Source organism: Microcaecilia unicolor, chromosome 4 (genome assembly GCF_901765095.1).
Source record: "Microcaecilia unicolor chromosome 4, aMicUni1.1, whole genome shotgun sequence".
NCBI lineage: Eukaryota > Metazoa > Chordata > Amphibia > Gymnophiona > Siphonopidae > Microcaecilia > Microcaecilia unicolor.
This window is the reverse complement of record NC_044034.1, coordinates 236,408,518-236,428,845: the sequence shown is the minus strand read 5'-3', so window position 1 is coordinate 236,428,845 and position 20,328 is coordinate 236,408,518. Positions and strand designations below refer to the sequence as shown.

The window sequence follows — 20,328 nt, the reverse complement described above, 5'->3', positions numbered from 1 at the left end:
GCTTGGCTGAAGCATGGTCTGCTGACCACGCATCTAAGTCCCGCCTGGCTAAGTTGCCTTTTTTAAGGCAAGCTGCTCTTTGGGGTCGATCTGGACAAAATTGTGACGATCTCGGCACGTCTAAGGGCAAGAGGTTACCAGAGGTCAGGGCTCGGGCCGTGGTGCTCGCCCTGGTAACTCCAGAGGACGGTTTCAGGAAGCCGTCGGTACCGCCCGGGCAAGTCGGGCTCCTCTGCCCCCTCTTCCTTCAAAAGGAACTTCTCCCCCAAGCAGCATTCCTTTCGCAGAGACCGCCGTCCCGGAGGTGCGCCCTGGTCCTCCCCCAGGGTCTCGTACCCAATGACGGGGCCCTGGTCCATGGCCCAGTGCAGATTGGAGGACGCCTGTCCTCGTTTCTGGGCGAGTGGACCAGGGTAACTTCAGACGCTTGGGTTCTGGAAGTCATCAGAGACGGCTACAAGCTAGAGTTCTGCCGACCCTAAGAGACGGGTTTGTACTCTCTCCCTGCAAGTCTCCGGTCAAAGCTGTGGCAGTGCAGCAGACCTTGGACAACTGATACGCCTGGGTGCGATCGTTCCGGTGCCAGAAAATCAGATTGGCAAGGGACGTTACTCCATTTACTTTGTGGTACCAAGAAAGGAGGTTCTGTCCGGCCTATCCTCGACCTCAAAGGGGTCAATCGGGCCTTGAAAGTGCGGCACTTTCGCATGGAGACTCTCCGCTCTGTTATAGCGGCAGTGAAGGCAGGGGAGTTCTTGGCTTCCTTGGACATCAAGGAAGCGTACCTGCATATTCCCATCTGGCCTCCTCATCAACGCTTTCTGCGTTTTGCAGTCCTGGGCCGACACTTCCAGTTCAGAGCCCTCCCTTCGGGTTGGCTACTGCTGCGGACCTTCTCCAAAGTAATGGTGGTCATCGCGGCCTTCCTGCGAAAGGAAGGAGTACAAGTCCATCCTTATCTGGACGACTGGTTGATCCGAGCCCCCTCTTATGCAGAGGCGGCAAAGTGGTACCGGGTGATTGCTTTTGAGCTCCCTGGGGTGGATCATCAACTGGGAGAAGAGCCAGCTGCCCCCGACTCAGTCCCTGGAGTATCTGGGAGTTCGATTCGACACCCAAGTGGGCAGAGTGTTCCTGCCAGACAATCGGATTGTCAAACTTCAGGCTCAGGTGGACCAGTTCCTAGTAGCCTCTCCTCTTCGGGCTTGGGACTATGTGCAGCTGTGGGCTCTATGACGGCCACGATGGAAGTAGTGCCCTGGACCAGGGCTCATATGAGACCACTGCAACACTCTCTGCTGCAGCGCTGGACTCCGGTGTCGGAGGATTATGCTGTGCGCCTTCCCTTGGACCCAGCAGTGCGCAAGGCGCTGAGCTGGTGGCTGCAGACAGACAAGTTGTCTGCAGGAATGCCTCTGGTGACCCCGGAGTGGATTGTCGTCACGACGCCTCTTTGTCGGGCTGGGGAGCCCACTGCTTGGGAAGGACAGCGCAGGGGCTCTGGTCTCCTGCAGAGGCAAAGTGGTCTATCAACCTCCTGGAACTCAGAGCCATTCGGTTGGCGCTTTTGGAGTTCATCCCGGTACTGGCGTTGAAGCCAGTACGGGTCCTGTCGGACAATGCCACGGCTGTGGCCTATGTCAACCGCCAGGGAGGTACCAAGAGCGCCCCTCTAGCCAAGGAGGCCATGAATCTATGCCAGTGGGCGGAAGCGAACCTGGAACAGCTGTCAGCGGCCCACATTGCCGGAGTCATGAATGTCAAGGCGGACTTTCTCAGTCGCCATACCTTGGATCCCGGAGAGTGGCAGCTATCTGCTCAGGCGTTCTTGGACATCACGAAGCGCTGGGGCCAGCCGAGCCTAGATCTGATGGCGTCATCGGCCAATTGCCAAGTGCCGCGTTTTTCAGCAGAGGACGGGACCCTCGATCCCTGGGAGTAGATGCTCTTCTCCAACAGTGGCCGACACAGGAGCTTCTCTATGTGTTCCCGCCCTGGCCCATTTGGGCAGGGTGCTAGACCGGGTGGCAAAGCATCCGGGCTGGATAATCCTGGTGGGTCCGGACTGGCCCAGACGTCCCTGGTATGCGGACTTGATCAGGCTCTCAGTGGACGATCCTCTGCGGCTGCCAGTGGAGCAGGGCCTGTTGCATCAGGGTCCCGTGGTGATGGAGGATCCCTCCCCCTTTGGTCTTACAGCCTGGCTATTGAGCGGCAGCGTCTGAGAAAGAAGGGCTTCTCAGACAAGGTCATCGCCACTATGCTGAGAGCGAGGAAGCGCTCTACTTCTACTGCGCCAGGGTTTGGCGTACCTTTGCAGCGTGGTGTGAAGCAGGCTCATTTCTCCCTCACTGCTCCAATTTCTTCAGTGTTGGCGTTCCTGCAAGAAGGTCTGGAGAAAGGCCTGTCGCTCAGTTCCCTTAAAGTCCAGGTAGCGGCTCTGGCTTGCTTCAGGGGCCGCCTGTAGGGTGCTTCCCTGGCTTCGCAGCCAGATGTGGTGCGCTTTCTCAAGGGAGTTAATCACCTGCGCCCTCCTCTGCACTCAGTGGTGCCTGCGTGGAATCTCAACCTGGTGCTAAGAGCCTTGCAGAAGCCGCCTTTTGAACCCTTGTCAAGGGCATCTCTGAAAGACCTGACGTTGAAAGCAGTCTTTTTGGTGGCTATCACTTCAGCCAGAAGAGTTTCCGAGCTCCAGGCACTCTCATGTCGAGAGCCCTTTCTGCAGTTCACTGAGGCAGGAGTGTCTATTCGCACAGTGCCTTCCTTCCTGCCCAAGATTGTTTCTCACTTCCATGTGAATCAGCAGCTCTGTCTCCCTTCCTTTCGTAGGGAGGACTACCCAGAGGAATACTCTGCTCTCAAATATCTGGATGTGAGACGAGTCATCATCAGATACTTGGAAGTGACCAATGATTTCCGGAAGTCGGATCATCTGTTTGTCCTGTTTGCAGGTCCTCGTAAGGGTGCAGGTTGCTAAGCCTACAGTGGCAAGATGGGTCAAGGAAGCCATTGCAGCGGCTTATGTGGCCGCGGGGAAGGTGCCGCCTATCCAGCTGAAGGCTCACTCCACTAGAGCTCAGGCGGCCTCGATGGCAGAGGCCGGGTCCGTCTCCTTGGAAGAGATTTGCAAGGCGGCAACTTGAGCATCGGCCCATACCTTCTCCAGGCATTACCGCTTGACTGTGGCTGCTCGGGCGGAGGCCCGGTTTGGAGCTTCAGTGTTGCGGTCAGGGATTTCTATGTCCCGCCTGGGTGAGTACTGCTTCGGTACATCCCACCAGTCTATGGATTGATCAGCATGATGATATGGAAGGTAAAATTATGTATCATACCTGATAATTCTTTCCATTAATCATAGCTGTATGTTTATATTCTGGTTGCATTTCAGGTTCAAGTTTAGTCTTCAGTTCCTGTTCAGGAGGACTTCGTGTTCAAGTTTTCAATGGATTCTTCAAGAGTTGAGACGAATTTGTGTTACAGTGAGCTGCTGCATTCCTCTCCCTCTGTTTTACGGGGCTGGATTGAGACTTAAATTCTGCCGGCGCTCCCTCCCGCTTCGTGCGGCAGTAGGGCAGCTTTGTACCCCTCCCGCTTCGGCGGTGTTATGGTCAGTCAGCTCCTCCCGCGGTTGCAGGATAAGCCAGATCCCCCCGCATCGGCGGGGTGGTGTCCCTTCCCCGCTCCGCGGGGATGAGCTGGACGGATTCCCCTCCCCACTTGTGTGGGGATGAGGGTTAATTCCCCTCCCCCGTTTCGGCGGTGGTGAGCTGGGCAGAGTGTCCCTTTGGGTGTAATTCTCTAAGTGCTGAGTCCTGCGGATGGAGCTTGGATATCGACATACTGAGGAGTTTCCGGCAGCACATGACCACATTATAGGGAGGCAAAAAGGATTGCTCTCTATCTCCACCTGCTGGTAGATGGACACAACCCACCAGTCTATGGATTGATCAGCTATGATTAATGGAAAGAAAATTATCAGGTATGATACATAATTTTACCTTCTTAATCCTCTGCCTTCATGGTAGACATCTGAGGCACATGCTTTTGGTACTTTTATAGAACCTCCAATTCTTTCACATCCTCTCTTAGGGTTTAAATAGTCTAAAATGTTTGTCCTCAACACTGAAAAGATATCACATAAGTTTATTTTTATACAGTTTTGCTGCAGAGAGGAGCAAAGAATTAAAGAAAAGTCAAAAGAGTGTTCATTTAAGCTTTTTATGTGCTATTAGCTAAAAAATACTATTAGAACAATAGTGTGTTACGTTATCAGGCATGCTAATAGTATGAATATTCTATTAAGGAAATATTTTACTGCCTATGTGGTCAAATTTATTGTATTGCCTATAAGGAAGTAATTTATATTGTTTATCTCCTGGGTAAACTCTGTTTTCCTTTCCATCCTGCTAGACCCAATCCAGACTGGTAGGTTATGAGGCTTATTTTCAAAGCACTTAGACATACAAAGTTCCATAGGTTACTATTGAACTTTTAAGTGCTTTGAAAATATGCCTCCAAATAACTTTGTAAATCTGTGTGCTTTGAAAATGAGACATTTTGCCTTAGCTTTCCATTCTCACTCACAGCAAGCTCCGCTACAGACTACCTTTTGAGATGTATGACCTGTGTGGCTGTGCAGGGCACCATAATTGATGGTAATACTGCTATAGTGGTGTGCCACCCCCATATCCTTCTACATCATGTGGGCTGGGGAAAGAGAGAATTGGGGAGATAATGATGCTGGCAAGAGAAGAAGGGGATATTTGGTAAAAGGAGAGGGGAGAAAATGTTTGTGCTGGAGTCTTCCTAATAAAGGATGGAGGCATTGTGCCAAAGCTGCTGCTACTACCAAATGAGGTGCCAATTTCCATTTTTGTAGAAGGCATATAGAGTCATAAGAACATAAGCGTTGCCATACTGTGACAGGCCAAAGGTCCATCAAGCTCGTATCCTGTTTCAACAGTAGCCACTCCAAGTCCAATACCTGGCAATTTCCAAAACAGTAAAATGGATTTTATGCTGCTATCTAGAAATAAGCAGTGGATTTTTCCAAAGTCCATCTAATAGTAGTTATAAACTTTTCTTTTAGGACAATTAGCCCAAACCTTTTTTAAACCCTGCTAAGCTAACTGCTTTTACCACATTCTCTGGCAACAATTCCAGAGCTTAATTACACCTTGAGTGAAGAAATATTTTCTCGGTTGTTTTAAATTTACCACTTAGGACCTTCATTGCATGTCCACTAGTCCTAGTATTTTGGAAAAAGTACAAGTAATTCACATCTTCCCATTCCACTCCACTCTGTTTTATAGACCTCTATCATATCTCTCCTCAGCTGTCTCTTCTCCAAGCTGAAGAGCCCTAACCGCTTTAGCCTTTCCTCATAAGAAAATAGTCCCATCCCTTTTATCATTTTTGTCGCCCTTCTCTGTACCTTTTCTACTTCCGCATATATCTCTTTTGAGATGCGGTGACCAGAATTGCACACAGTATTTGAGGTACTGTTGCACCATGGAGTGAAACAAAGGTATTACAACATTCCCATTCCCCAAGCCCATTCACTCTGTGAATGCTAGAGTTTTGTCAAGTGGGCTGGCAATAGTAGATTGCTATGAATGCATGCCTTTGGGCTCACTGATTTACTGCTCAGCATATGATCTTTGGGGCTTTTCAGTCTGAGGGCAGGAAGCACCACATGCAAATGTGGCCTGCCCTGGGGGCTGTGGAGCAGCTTGATTGCTGAGCTTCCAAGGTTTGTGCATACAGGTGGTGGAGCAGCTCATATGACCTTTCTGGATGTTGAACTGCTGTGTATTTTAGTCTACGAGTACCAGTTACTAATTGTGACTGAGACTCTGGGAAGGGAAAATAGTAATATGATCCTTGACAGGAAGGGTGGGGATAAAAAATTTCAGAAGTGTGAGATGAAGCTGCTTAGGAGGTATGAGGGATAGGTGAGCCTGTCCTGCAGGGGAGGGGCACTGACCAAGGCAATGGCGTAGCCAGAAGTCAATTTTTGGGTGGGCCAACAGGTTTGGATGGGTGGGCACTAGATAGTGGTGTGCTGGTAATGTTTAACAACAGGCTCTCGTCCCCGGTCCACCTCTGCACCCCCCCCCTCCCCCGTCCACCTGTGCACCTCCCCTCAAAATTGCAGAGCTGGCTATAGCTGGGGAGAGAGCCTGTGGGGGGGTGGGGGGGGAGGCAATGCATTACTCTCTCCAGGAAAAAAAAAATTAAATGATCCCAGGTTCCAATCTAATTCATGTTTATCGTGGATAAAATGCCATCAAATAAGTAAATAAATATAAACTTTTAATGTTGAGCACCTGATTCTCAAAGTGGACATATTCCAAACACTAAAATGAAAATAAAGTGATTTTTTTTTTCTACCTTTGTTGTCTGGTGACTGTTTTTCTGATCATGCTGGCCCAGTATCCGATTCTGCTGCTATCTGTCCTCTTAACTCCGTTTCCATGGGCTTCCTTTCCATTTATTTCTTTACTTTCCGCCTTTCTTCTTTATTTCTTGCCCTACATCCGTAAGTAAAAGCTGGGTCCTCTGCAGACAACTGTCCAGTGGATCCAGCTTCTATTTTCTTCATCTATGTGCAGTTTTTCTCCTCTCTTCCTTTTCCCTCATCTCATCTATTCGCCTTCCTCACTCTTCCTTCCCCTCCATCCATGTCCAGCATTTTCTTCTCTCTCCCTTCCCTCTCTTCCATCCATGTCCAGCAACCCCCCTGCCTTCCTCCATCCATCATGACAGCAACCCTCCTCTCCCCTGCCGTATAATCCATCCACCCCATGTCCAGCAACTCTCCCTCTCCCCTCCATCATCCATACCCAACAATTCTCAACTCTGCCCTGCCCCTATCCATTCGTACCCAGCATTTCTATTCTTGCCCCTGCCCCCTTCTATCCATCCATACCCAGCAATTCTGTTCTTGCTCCTGCCCCCTTCTATCCATCCATACCCAGCATTTCTGTTCTTGCCCCTGCCTCCTTCTATCCATCCATACCCAGCATTTCTGTTCTTGCCCCTGCCCCTTCTATCCATCCATACCCAGCAATTCTGTCTTGCCCCTGCCCCCTTCTATCCATCCATACCCAGCGTTTCTGTTCTTGCCCCTGCCCCCTTCTATCCATCCATACCCAGCAATTCTGTTCTTGCCCCTTGCCCCCTTCTATCCATCCATACCAGCAATTCTATTTTCTCCCTGTCCCCTCCCTCCAGTCATCAGCGATTCTCCTCTCTCCCCTGCAATTCCCTCCGGGCTCCATCCTTCCCTCCCATTCAATTCCACCTGCCCGCCCTCTTCTCCTCACAAAACTTTACAGTGGGAGCAGGCTGAGCTCCTGCATCTGCCTCCCTCTCCCAGACGCTGCCTACCGCCACCACGATCGCAGGTCTACCCCCTCCGTCTCGGCACTCATCAGCAGCAGCGCCGGTACTAGCGAATCATACACGCTGCTGCCTTCTAACCCGGAAGCGTCTTCTCTGCCGCGTTCCTTCCCCATTATCAGAACTTCCTGTTTCTGCTGGGGCTGGACGCGGCAGAGAAGACGCTTCCGGGTTAGAAGAAGGCAGCGTGTATGATTCGCTACCGCGCTGCTGCTGATGAGTGCTGAGATGGAGAGGGGTAGATCCTGCGATCATGGCGGCGGTAGGCAGCGTCTGGGAGAGGGAGGCAGATGCAGGAACGGAGCTCAGCCTGCTCCCTCCGCTCCACTGCCTCCACTGCTGGGTGGGCCTAAAACCCAAACTGTGGCCCACCAGGCCACCCGTGGCTACGCCCCTGGACCAAGGTGGATTGATTGGGGTAGGAATAGTGTGGGCAAGGCAGGTCAGCTCAGGAGGAAGTAGGGAGCAGAGAAGTATAGAATGGGTGTGGGGGGGGGGGTTATAAGCACCCTACCCCAAAACCAAAGTCAAACTCTGCATTAAGAGAAAAAAAGTGATGGAAAAACAGAATAAGAAGATGAGAATAGGAAGAAACAGGCTTTTAGGAGAAAAAAGATGAGGGAAAAACAAGAAGATGAAGAGGAAGAAGAAGACATTAAGGCATGGAGGTACTGAGAAAGAAATAAATGATACAGATTGTATTTTTTTTTTAATAAATAAAATGAAGATGGACTGAGAGAAAAGAAAGCATATGGTATGCACAGGTTAGGTAGGGAAGAAGGTCTCTTGAGAACTTGCTGGGGAGGGTTGGTTGTATAGATAGGCCACGGTGGACGAAGGCATAGCACGAGTATGGTGTAAATGGAATGGAAGTAGGATGGTAAACTGTGTCGATGAGACTGTGTCGATGAGAGGCAGAGAGACTGGTGAGTTTTGCAGTTCTACCTCTAGCATTTCTTTTACCCACAAGACTTTCCTTGTGTGCACCACCTGCTGTGCTCTATATATAAAGACAGCCTGGTCAGTTGTGTTCACCCCACCCACTATGCTTAATTTCCTTTATGTGGACTTGGTTATTCAAGCACCCCTAATTGATGTTCTAGAGACTTCTTCAAAATGGTGCTGCTGACCCCTAGTGACAGTCTTGTAGTACTACACTGGAGGGGGGGGGAGGTCAGCTGACATATAAGGGTAGCTTGACCTCTTTAGTAGTGCATTTTGAAGAAAGCAGCCAATAGGGCAGTAACGAGTAGGGATGAGTTGGGCTGACTGGCTAGTAGGGAACTGATGTGGGAGAGCACCAAGGTGGGGGAGAATAAGCGCTAATGTAGGCAAGGGGAGCGCCAAACAAAAATTGGCTGAGGGCGCCACAGTCCCTTGAGTCAGCCCTGTGCCCAGGATCCAATGCACCACAGCCAATAAAAGGGTAATATGATAAAGTTTACTGGAATAATTCAAAAGCCTCACTGCATTATTTTGGATGGTCTGTAGCTTTAGAATTTTTTGTTTAATCCCACTAAGGAGGACATTTCCATTATCTAGGTGCTAAAGGACAAGAAAGTGTAGTAAATTCAAAATGTGTCAGGATCTAAAGATGAGTGTATAGCATTGTGTATAGGATTGTGAAAAATTACAAGAGGACCTTACGAGACTGGGAGACTGGGCGTCTAATGGCAGATTGCATTTAATGTGAGCAAGTGCAAAGTGATCATGTGGGAAAGAGGAACCGAATTATAGCTATATCATGCAAGGTTTCATGTTAGGAGTCACGGACCAAGAAAGGGATCTAGGTGTCGTTGATGATACGTTGAAACCTTCTGCTCAGTATGCTTCTGTGGCTAAGAAAGCAAATAGAATGTAGGTATTATTAGGAAAGGAATGGGAAAACAAAAATGAGGATGTTATAATGCCTTTGTATCCCTCCATGGTGCGAGTGGAATTAGAAAAGGTGCAGAGAAGGACGACAAAAATGATAAAGGGGATGGGACGACTTCCCTATGAGGAAAGGCTAAATGGCTAGGGCTCTTCAGCTTGGAGAAAAGGCGGATGAGTGGAGATATGATAGAGGTCTATAAAATAATGAGTGGAGTTGAACGGGTAGATGTCAAGCATCTGTTTATGCTTTCCAAAATACTAGGACTAGGGGGCATGCGATGAAGCAACAATGTAGTAAATTTAAAACGAATCGGAGAAAATTTTTATTCTGTCAACATGTAATTAAACTCTGGAATTCATTGCCAGAGAATGTGGTAAAGGTGGTTAGCTTAGCGGAGTTTTAAAAAGATTTGGACGGCTTCCTAAAGGAAAAGTCCATAGACCATTATTAAATGGACTTTTCCTTTAGGAAGCCGTCCAAATTATTAAATGGACTTGGGGAAAATCCACTATTTCTGGGGTAAGCAGTATAAAATGTTTTGTACTTTTTTGGGATCTTGCCAGGTATATTGGTGACCTGGATTGGACACTGTTTGAAACAGGATGGTGGACTTGATGGACCTTTGGTCTTTCCCAGTATGGCAATACTTATGTAAGCATGCAATTACTGAAGGATGAAGAAACAAGATCTGGGTCTTAAAAGTAAGTCAAGGGTCAATATGACAACCCCAAAATGCTAAGAGAATCCACCAAAAGATACCCCTAATAGATGGCACCTGGATCTGAGGCCGAGTGAAACATACAGATCAGCAATCCACATAATATGACGTTTGCTCAAGTTTAGTTTAAGCCTGTTTTTATCTAGCCATTGTAGAGTGCTTTTACCAAGCTGCAGTAAAAGGGAAAGGGGAAAGAGAAATGAAACTTGATATACCACCTTTCTGTGGTTTGCAACTACATTCAAAGCGGTTTACATATATACAGGTACATATTTTGTACCTGGGGCAATGGAGGGTTAAGTGACTTGCCCACAGTCACAAGGAGCTGCAGTGGGAATCGAACCCAGTTCCCCAGGTTCAAAGTCCGCTGCACTAACCACTAGGCTACTCCTCCACCCAAAGGAGGCTTGTGCTGGCATCGGCGCGTGTTTTTGACACATTCCAAGGCCCCCTTTTACCACAGCAGGTAAAGAGCTGTCTTTTTTTTTCCCAAAGAAATGGCCATGCGGCAAGTGAACCACTTGCCACGCTGCCATTTTGGAGGGGAGCACTTACCACCACCCATTGAGGTGGTGGTAAGGGCTCCTGCACTAACCTGGCTCACATGCGTGAGAACCCGGGGATTCTTGATGGAGGGTAGGGCAGGGAAGGAGGGGAGGGGAAAGGTTTTAGGGGAGGAGAGGGGAATGAAGACTTTTCAAAGACAAAGCACAAGGCAGAATGTTGTTCAAATGCAGACACTGGGTGTATGTAAATTAGAGTGGAAATGTGATTGTCAATATATAACACTCCTGGGAGAGGCTGGGTTCTTAGGAGAGTTTGATACACAAAAAATATATATATATATATATTTTTTTTATTTTTTTTTTTTTGTGTATCAAACTCTCCTAAGAACCCAGCCTGTCCCAGGAGTGTTATATATTGACAATCACATTTCCACTCTAATTTACATACACCCATATATATATATATATATATATATATATATATATATATATATGCCCGGAAGAGGCATGGGAACTTGAGAGGATGAGTGGACCAGCTGTTGGTAACCTGAGAATTGCATTGTGTAATGTCTATGGCATTAATTCCCTCATAAAGAGAACTAATTTATTAGGGGTTTTAAATCATCATAAAGCTGATATTATATGTCTCCAGGAGACCAGGTTGTCTGGGCAGGAGCACCATTAGAATTGAAACGCAAGTGGGTGAGAGAGGTAATTTGCTCACCCTCTGAGGATCATAGAGGTGGGGTGGCTATTTTGATCCACAAGATTGTCCATTGTACCACTTGGCAGATTTTTCAGGATAATCACAGCTATTTTGTAGGGTGCAATTAAATTTACATGGTAAAGATTTAATACTTGTGGGAATGTATGGTCCAGTCCCAAAAGAACAGCCCTTTTATAGGAAGGTACTGCAGGAATGCTGCTATTTTCCAGGCTTACCAGTATAATAGCAGGAGACATGAATATGGTCCTAGATCCTTCTTTAGACCAGGGGCGTAGCCAGACTCCCAATTTTGGGTGGGCTTGGGCCCAAGATGGGTGGGCAGAAGAACCTCGCCCCGTCTCACAGGTGATTTAGTCTATCCTTCTCTCGCCTGCAATGCCATATGTTCTCTCAAACATCCCCCCTCTCCTGTATACCTTTTAAATAGCAGATTTTCACCAGCAGCAAGCAGCAACTAATACACACTGCTCTTGTTGGCCCCCACACCCTTCCCTCTGATGCAACTTCCTGTTTCCGCCTAGGCAGAAATACATCAGAGGGAAGGCTGTGGGGGCCGATGCAAGCAGTATGTATGTCACTGCTCACTGCAGGCGAAGCTCTGCTACTTACAAGGTATGCAGGAGGGACACTTGTTGGGAGTTTTTGGCTGGTGGGGCTTGGGGATCCCTGCCAACCACATCATAGGTATGCTGCTACTGGGTGGGCCTGGGCCCACCCAACCCACCCTTGGCTACGCCACTGCTTTAGACTGCTCAGCAGGGACATCTTCCACTCTTTCTAATGGTGGAAATGAATTACAGGCCTTTGTAAGACACTGGATCTCGTGGACCTTTGGGGTCTTTTCCATCCTGAAGAGCATGATTACACTCATACTTCCAGGGTTCACCACACACTCTAGATTAGATTGTATTCTAGTGAACCGTGCTTTGTTTCCCTGTGTGTCATCAGTGATGATAGATCCTGAGGAGATATCAGACCATGCGCTCATTTGGATAGATTATGAAACAGGTCCCTATTTTACCCAAAAACAGGCTGGCGATTCCCTCTTATTTATATTCCTCATGAGAATTTTTAGTATATTTTTAAGAACAGTGGAAAGAATTTGAGCGCCATAATGAGCAGCACATGAATGATCCCTGCACTTTATTGGCCCACGGGGAAAGCGGTGATGCGGGGGGCTATCATTGCCTTTGTAAGCACACGCAAGAAGTGCATGGCACAGGGTATAGTGGACACTAGAGCACAATTACAGGCAGCCAAGAAACCTACATTGCAAGACCAACCCCTCAGCTTATGATACCATACAGGCCACACGCATAGCACTTAACTCCTACATACACAAGTGCATAGCCCTCTCGACACTCTGTAGAAAACATAAATTGTTTCACTATGGTAACAAAGCGGGGAAACTGTTAGCCCAAGTGACCAAGACATGGGGCAGGCTGTGGTATATTCCCACAATCCGCACTTCCAGAGGGACAATTACATCTAAATAGATGCAATTGCAGCACATTTACTTATCATGTTTGTGAATTATATGCACAACAAGAATCCTCTCCAGATTTCTCTGTAGCAGCACAAAAGTATCTTACACAGCTGCAGAACTTCAGTCCCATCTAAATGACCCCATAACAGCTAAAGAACTGCAGGAGGCTATTGGAATCTTAAGTTGCACTCAGCCCCTGGACCAGATGTCTATGGGAGAATATTACAAGATTGCTCTCTTTACAGCTATTTTCACCATTATTAGATTACTATGAAGCAGTTCTAACATACAGGAAATTCCTGTCCCACGCTAATACAGAATTGATTACCCTCATTCCCAAATCAGGTAGACCACATGAACAACCCAAGAACTATTACCCTATATCTTAAATCTGCATAGACATTATAACCCTGTCTGGAATCTTAGCTTCTAGGTGGCAATAGTATTACCAAAGATAATACACCACGACCAAACGGCTTTTGTAAGGGACTTCAGTCAGTTTTAAACGTCTGTAAAGTGATATTGGCCATGACATACTATAAGCAGAAGGATATCCCCTTATTGGTGGCAAGCCTGGGTGTGGAGCAGGCTTTTGACCGTGTGAAGTTGGCCATTTATCTATGAAACTTTATCATATGTGGGTGTTACAGGCTGGTTTCATGGGATGTAGAGGTTCTTTAGGCAGATTCTTAGTCAGCTCTACTAGTGAATTGGAGTCCGCCCAGCCCCATTTCCTGTTTTGAGCGGCACACGCCAGGGCTGCCCTCTTTCACCTACTTTTTCTTCTCACATTGGAACCTGTGTTGTGCATGATTAGGAATAATCCTTAGGTTCATGGAGTAGCAATTAAGCATCAGGTCATTAAACTCCTTGCTTTTGCCGACGACTTGCTGCTGACATTGACCGAACATCAGGGGTCAATTACTCGGCTTCTGGTGCTCTTGTCTGATTATGGTAGCCTGTCAGGTTTCTGCCTTAATATGGCAAAGTCTGTGGCATTGTGCTCGCACGTGGAATTACGTACCGATTGGAGGGGGATTTTCCTTTTAGTTGGGGAGGGGGACATCTTAAATATCTGGGGTTAGTATCCCTGCCACTTTGTCAGAAAAGTGTGCAAAGCATGTACACCCGCTTTTGGCTCACACCAAACAGGTTCTTGGGCTTTGGCGCGCTTATCCCGTCTCCCTGCGTGGATGCTTCTAGCACCTAAATGGATGTATGCATTTCAAATGCTCCCTTTGTACTTGAGGGTGTGGCATGAGTGCATGCTCTGTTGCAGAACTACTTGTGGCAGGGTAAAACAGCTCGCTTGCCTATTTCTATAATTCAAAAGCCCCTTTCACATAGAGAGTTGGGCCTTTTAAGCATGCGTTTATCTCACAGTGGCGGGCACCATGAGACATATTAATGACTCATACCAAAACAGAGAAGGATTTTCAGTGCCCTGTTTAGAAGCTACTTTGTTTGCTGATGTTCATTTCAGCTGGCAACTTCACACAATGCAGGTAGATGCCTCCCGCTATTACATTTGAATCTGTTTCTACAAACGGCACGGGCTGTGTGGAGATGGCTCTGTAGGCATCATTTTTCAACAGCAGTGACCCCATTTTTGGCATTGCGACACAATCCAGATTTCCTGGCTGGTATGGATTCTATAGTTTTTGCTCGCTGGAGATCCATAGGGATTTATTACCTGTCACAATTACTTACAGAAGATGGACGCTTACAACCTTTCCAGGAACTCGGTGCTAAACCTAAACATAACTTACCACCTGGGGATAGGTTTGCCTAATTTCAATTAGCGCATTATATATGACAGTTGCCATGGAAAGATCTGTGTAACAATGTGCATGAAACTCAGAATGAAGCTGTTACACTAAGTTCGCAAAATATGGTACATTTGGCCTATCATCACAAATACTTGCAGTACTCATCTGAAGAGCTGGACTATGCTTGTCTGGCATGCCAATGGACAGTTGACCTAATGGTACCTCGATGTGTCTCATATTCAACGCACTCCTCATTCAACAAAGAGTTTCACACCTGATGTGTTATTATAGGAATACAATACAAATTTGTGTTACGTTTATTCATTTCACCCCACTGTGCTAGCAGAGCCAGAATTGCAGCTATACGGTGCTGCCCCAAATGTAGCTATAACCCTGCAACCCTGGGTCACATGATCTGGTCCTGTTTGAAGATCCAGGAATTTTGGAACCAATTAGGATGGACGATAAAGTCACAATGGGCCTTCTCTCTTAAACTGGATCCTAAGCTGTTCTTTGAAGACTATGGTTTGTCTTCTCCCACCACCGCAGGACTGTTGGGATTTCTCAGGCACCTGGTACTTTTGGCAAAAAAGGTAATTTTATTGCATTGGCAAGACTCCAGGGCACTGAGCCTTTCCACTTGGTGATCTCAAATGATCAATTTACAAGACATTGAAGACATATCTTCAGCTAAAGGTAAATGTTTTCAACACATATGGGAGCCTTTATGGTCCTTGCTACACCCTGCAGCCCGTAACTGACTCCTGGACTGAATAGACTCTAGTTGACCCACACCTCTGCTATATAAATAAATAATAGAGAGGGAGGGGGGTTATGGTGGTGTGGGGAAGGGATTGTTGAGTTTCTGTTGCTGGTTTATCATGTTGAGTAGCTGATTTGTACTGTTGATTTGCTGGCAATTTGAATTAATAAAAAGGATTTATAAAAAAAATAACACATGGAAATTCCTAATAGGAGTGGGGATTGCTCCCTGCAGTCATAGGAGCTGACTCTGTGGGTGCTGTGGGTGCGTGAGTACCCCAATATTGAGAAAATTCCTTGTATATGTCCAGGGAGGAGTTATTTCTACTGGACTTAGCACCCCCAATAATTTTGAAAAGTTGGCTCCTATGCCTGCAGTTACCTGAGAGGTCGTTACAGTGCACTCATTGCAAAAGTTGCAGGTAATGTGGAATAATTAGCTATTTTTTTTCAGGGATGTAGTAACTACATTCCGTATAGTCAACCTTACTGTTAACGCCACAGTACCAACCATTTCCCTGCATTAAGTGCACAGCTGCCTTCCCCAATTTGCTGCGAATACCCACAACAGCTAATGCAGAGATTTTACACCTAATGCATCTTAACTTCAGCTGTTAATCCACAACAGGTTAAAATATATATATATATGTGGCCTAGTGGTTAGGGTGGTGGACTTTGGTCCTGGGGAACTGAGGAACAGAGTTCAATTCCCACTTCAGGCACAGGCAGCTCCTTGTGACTCTGGGCAAGTCACTTAACCCTCCATTGCCCCATGTAAGCCGCATTGAGTCTGCCATGAGTGGGAAAGCGCGGGGTACAAATGTAATTTAAAAAAATATATATATATAAAAGGCACCACCAACGTTCTAATGAAGCCTCCAGCCGGAAGTGTGAAGCGCCAGAGATATCCGGTTTCCCCATGAGTGTCTGCCCCACCCTCGCTCTCTCTGTAACACAAACAGTGAAGGAAAACAGCACAGCACGAAATCGCTCTCTGTAACAGTGAAGGACTCAGAGGGGGGAGGGGAGAGAGACGCCCTCACTCTCTCTGTAACACAAACACAGCACAGCAGGAAACTTAACACTGAAGGACTCTACTCGGAGGGGGGAGGGGACAGACAGCACAGGGGAAGGGAGAGAGGGCAGAGGGCAGGGACACACACACTCCCACATGCACACTCTGAAGAAAACCTTGCTAGCCCCCGTTTCATTTGCATCAGAAACGGGGCTTTTTTACTAGTATATATATATTGTAGCACAGTTTAGTACATAGGTCCTTCAGTTTCCAGTGTTTTGTGTCTGACATTATTGCACACCTCCATTAGTACTGTACTATTTGTTGACACCTGCAATATAAGCAGAAGCGTAGCCAGGTTTTGAGGTCAGGGGAGCAGACCCTTTGTAAAGTAGGCACCGGTGCAAGGCTGAAGGGCCAATCCTCATAGGCGCCATTTCATCTAAAATCTGTTTGAGAGAGCAGCCACTCCCCATGCACCCCCCCCCCCCCCAAACTACACCTCTGAATACAAAATGAGAGCCTGAGGCTTCTAGAAACTGAAATGATTCCACATTGTAACCATTCCATTGCTGCTGTTAACCAAGAGAAGCAGTTCTATTATTATGTTGTATACTTTATGACTTTTCTTTTAAGGGGCGGAAACTTTAGTATACAGTTTATTAAAAGATGATATAGTATTCTAAAGTCTGTTGTGTTTTTCCAATGTTGTATTTTTATTTCATCAGGTGTCAGAAGGACAGGAAATCTGTGTAATTGAAGCAATGAAAATGCAGAACAGTATGAGTGCTGCTAAAACTGCCAAGGTATGCTTCTCTTTATGTCATTTCCAACTGCATGTAATCTGTCACTCTAGTATAAATATACAAAATTAGGGTTTGACTAGAATGTGAAAACATAGCTAATATTAATCGGTCTTTAATGTTCAGCCAAATTAAGATGTGGCAGAAATCCCCCCCCCCCCCCCTCCCCGCATTTCCTGTTTGCTGTGTACTCAAGAAAACAATTGCCATTGGCCAGGGTATGCTCCTTTTCCCTAATTATTCATAATTCTTTTTTCCAAAATATCTAAACATTTTGGACCGGATTCACAAAGCTCTTCTCATAAACAGAGAATGAGAGAATATCCTTGGTGAATCAGCCCTTCTGAATTTCACTACATCGTAAGTGTTAAATAATGCATAGTAGTGATAATGATCTATTAACCTGAGATACCTATTTAATCCAAAAAAATGAAGAAATACATGAATATAAAAAAGAAAGATGGTCAAGAAAGAGACCCAAAGAGGGACATGATGCATTAATTTGATGTTTGCTATTACTTTACAGTTACTTTACAGTTACGACTTTAGTAGGAAAATTAAATTTTACATCTCTCTTCCAACCCACTCACTATACAGTACTACTTTATAAACACCGTAATTGAATGATGGAGAAACAACCATTTCTATCCTATTAATTTACTCTCAGGCTTATTTTCGAAAGAGAAGGGCGCCCATCTTTTGACACATCGGGAGATTTTATTTATTTATTTATTGCATTTGTATCCCACATTTTCCTACCTCTTTGCAGGCTCAATGTGGCTTACAATACATCATGGATAGTGGTAATGATAAAAGAATAGACATTTGGTGTTACAGAAGGATTTTGGGTTGAATGGTAATGGAATACATGATAGTAATATAACATAAGGCATTATTAACATTTCTGAATATATGTGAGAGTTTCACATGTTTTGATCTTTTTGGTATATCTTGTCGAAGAGATGGGTCTTTAGTAGTTTACGGAAGTTGGTCAGTTTATAGGTCGCTTTTAGGTTGCCTGGCAGTGCGTTCCAGAATTGCGTGCTCATATAGGAAAAGGTTGATGCATGCATTAATTTGTATTTTAGACCTTTACAGTTGGGGAAATGAAGATTAAGGAATGTGCGAGATGATCTTTTAGCATTCTTGGGTGGTAGGTCTATCAGGTCAGACATGTAGACTGGGGCCTCGCCATGGATGATTTTATGTACTAGGGTACATACTTTGAACATGATGCGTTCTTTGAGTGGGAGCCAGTGTAGCTTCTCTCGTAGGGGTTTTGCACTTTCATATTTTGATTTTCCAAATATGAGTCTGGATGCCGTGTTCTGGGCTGTTTGGAGTTTTTTGAGTATTTGCTCTTTGCAGCCAGCGTAGAGTGAGTTGCAGTAGTCTAGATGACTAAGTACTAATGATTGTACCAGATTATGGAAGACGGTCCTTGGGAAGAATGGTCTTACTCTTTTTAATTTCCACATTGAGTGGAACATCTTTTTGGTTGTGTTTTTCGCGTGATTCTCAAGTGTAAGGTGCCAATCAGTGGTAACTGCAAGAATTTTCAGGGTTTCCAAAATTGGTAGATTTAGTTTCGGTGTGTTGATGGTGGTGAATTTGCTCGTGTTGTGTTGAGAGGTGAGTATTAGGCATTTGGGTTTTTTCTGCATTGAGTTTTAACTGAAAGGCATCTGCCCAGGAGTGCATGATATGTAGACTTTGGTTTATGTCATTGGAAATTTCTTTGAGGTCTTGTTTGAATGAGATGTAGATCGTTACATCATCAGTGTAAATGTATGGGTTGAGGTTTTGGTTTGATAGTAGTTTGGCCAAGGGTGTCATCATTAGGTTGAATATAGTCGGTGAGAGGGGAGATCCCTGTGGAACTCCACATTCAGGTGTCCATGTGGCTGATGTAATCGAATTTGATGTCACTTGATATGAGCGTGTGGTTAGGAATCCTTTAAACCAATTTAGAACGTTGCCTCCGATACTGAAGTATTCAAGGATGTGTAGTAGGATTCCATGATCAACCATGTCGAAGACGCTTGACATGTCGAATTGTAGAAGTAATATATTCTTGCCGGTTGCAATCGTTTGTTTGAATTTAGTCATGAGCGTGACTAGTACTGTTTCAGTACTGTGATTAGAACGAAATCTTGACTGGGAGTCGTGTAGAATTGAGAACTTGTTTAGATAGTCTGTGAGTTGTTTGGTTACTATCCCTTCTGTTATTTTGGTTATTAAGGGAATGGATGCTACTGGTCTGTAGTTGGTTAATTCACTCACATTTTTCTTTGCATCTTTGGGTATGGAAGTAAGTAGAATGTTTCCTTTCTCTTTTGGGAAGAGTCCATTTTGTAGCATGATATTCACATGTTTCGTTAGATCTCTTATAAAGTGTTGGGGGGCCGATTTCATGAGGTTATTGGGGCATATGTCTAGTTTGCAATGAGATTTGGCAAATTTTTTAAGCGTTTGGGAAGATGAGATCTTCCGATAGTATCTCAAATTCGGTCCAAATCCTATCTGCTGGGTATACTCCAGGGTCTGGATCTAGACAGTCTAGGAGTGTAGCATATTCGATGGGGCTGACAGGTATTTTAAGTCGCAGTTGTACTATTTTCTTTTTGAAGTACTTCGCGAGGTTATCGGCTCCTGGTGTGTCTTTGCTGTTGTTCGTGACCGGTGTGGTGTGTAGTAGTTTATCCATGAGTTGGAAGAGTTTGTGTGTGTCCTTGTAATTTGGTCCAATTTCAGTTTTGTAGTATAGTCTTTTGGTTTGTCTTATGGTGTATTTATATTTTCTTTGGAGTTGTTTCCAAGCATTAAGTGTGGGATCATCTTTCTTTTTATTCCATGCACATTCTAGTTTCCTAACTTGTGTTTTGAGCTTTTTCAATTCTTCATTGAACCACGGTATTGAGTTCTTTCTATGCGAGGTTCTAGTTTGAATTGGGCTTCCTTCTCCCAGGGTCGCACAAATCAGCATAATCGAAAGCTGATTTTGGGCATCCTCAACTGCTTTCCGTCGCGGGGTTGACCAAAGTTCACGGAGCATGTCGAAAGCATAGTGAAGGCAGGACTGGAGCGTGCTTAACACATGGGTCTCCTCGGCCGATAATGGAAAGAGGAAGGGCGTCCCTGATGAGCACTTGGCCGACTTGGTCCATTTTTTCGTGTGACCAAGCCTCAAAAAGGTGATCAAACTAACCAGATGACCACCGGAGGGAATCGGGGATGACCTCCCCTTACTCCCCCAGTGGTC

The 20,328-nt window shown here is 45.9% G+C and overlaps 1 protein-coding gene across 1 annotated transcript in view; it reads right to left on the bottom strand.

Annotated features, from left to right (window-relative positions):
• LOC115469681 (protein O-mannosyl-transferase TMTC4-like) overlaps nucleotides 1–14,333 on the bottom strand; it is a 90,333-nt gene extending 76,000 nt beyond the window's left edge. Inside the window, exon 1 of the mRNA XM_030202469.1 lies at nucleotides 14,244–14,333. Within this exon, the coding sequence (XP_030058329.1) occupies nucleotides 14,244–14,333 (90 nt within the window). The remainder of the gene's footprint in view (nucleotides 1–14,243) is intronic.
• Between the last annotated feature and the right edge of the window lie 5,995 nt (nucleotides 14,334–20,328).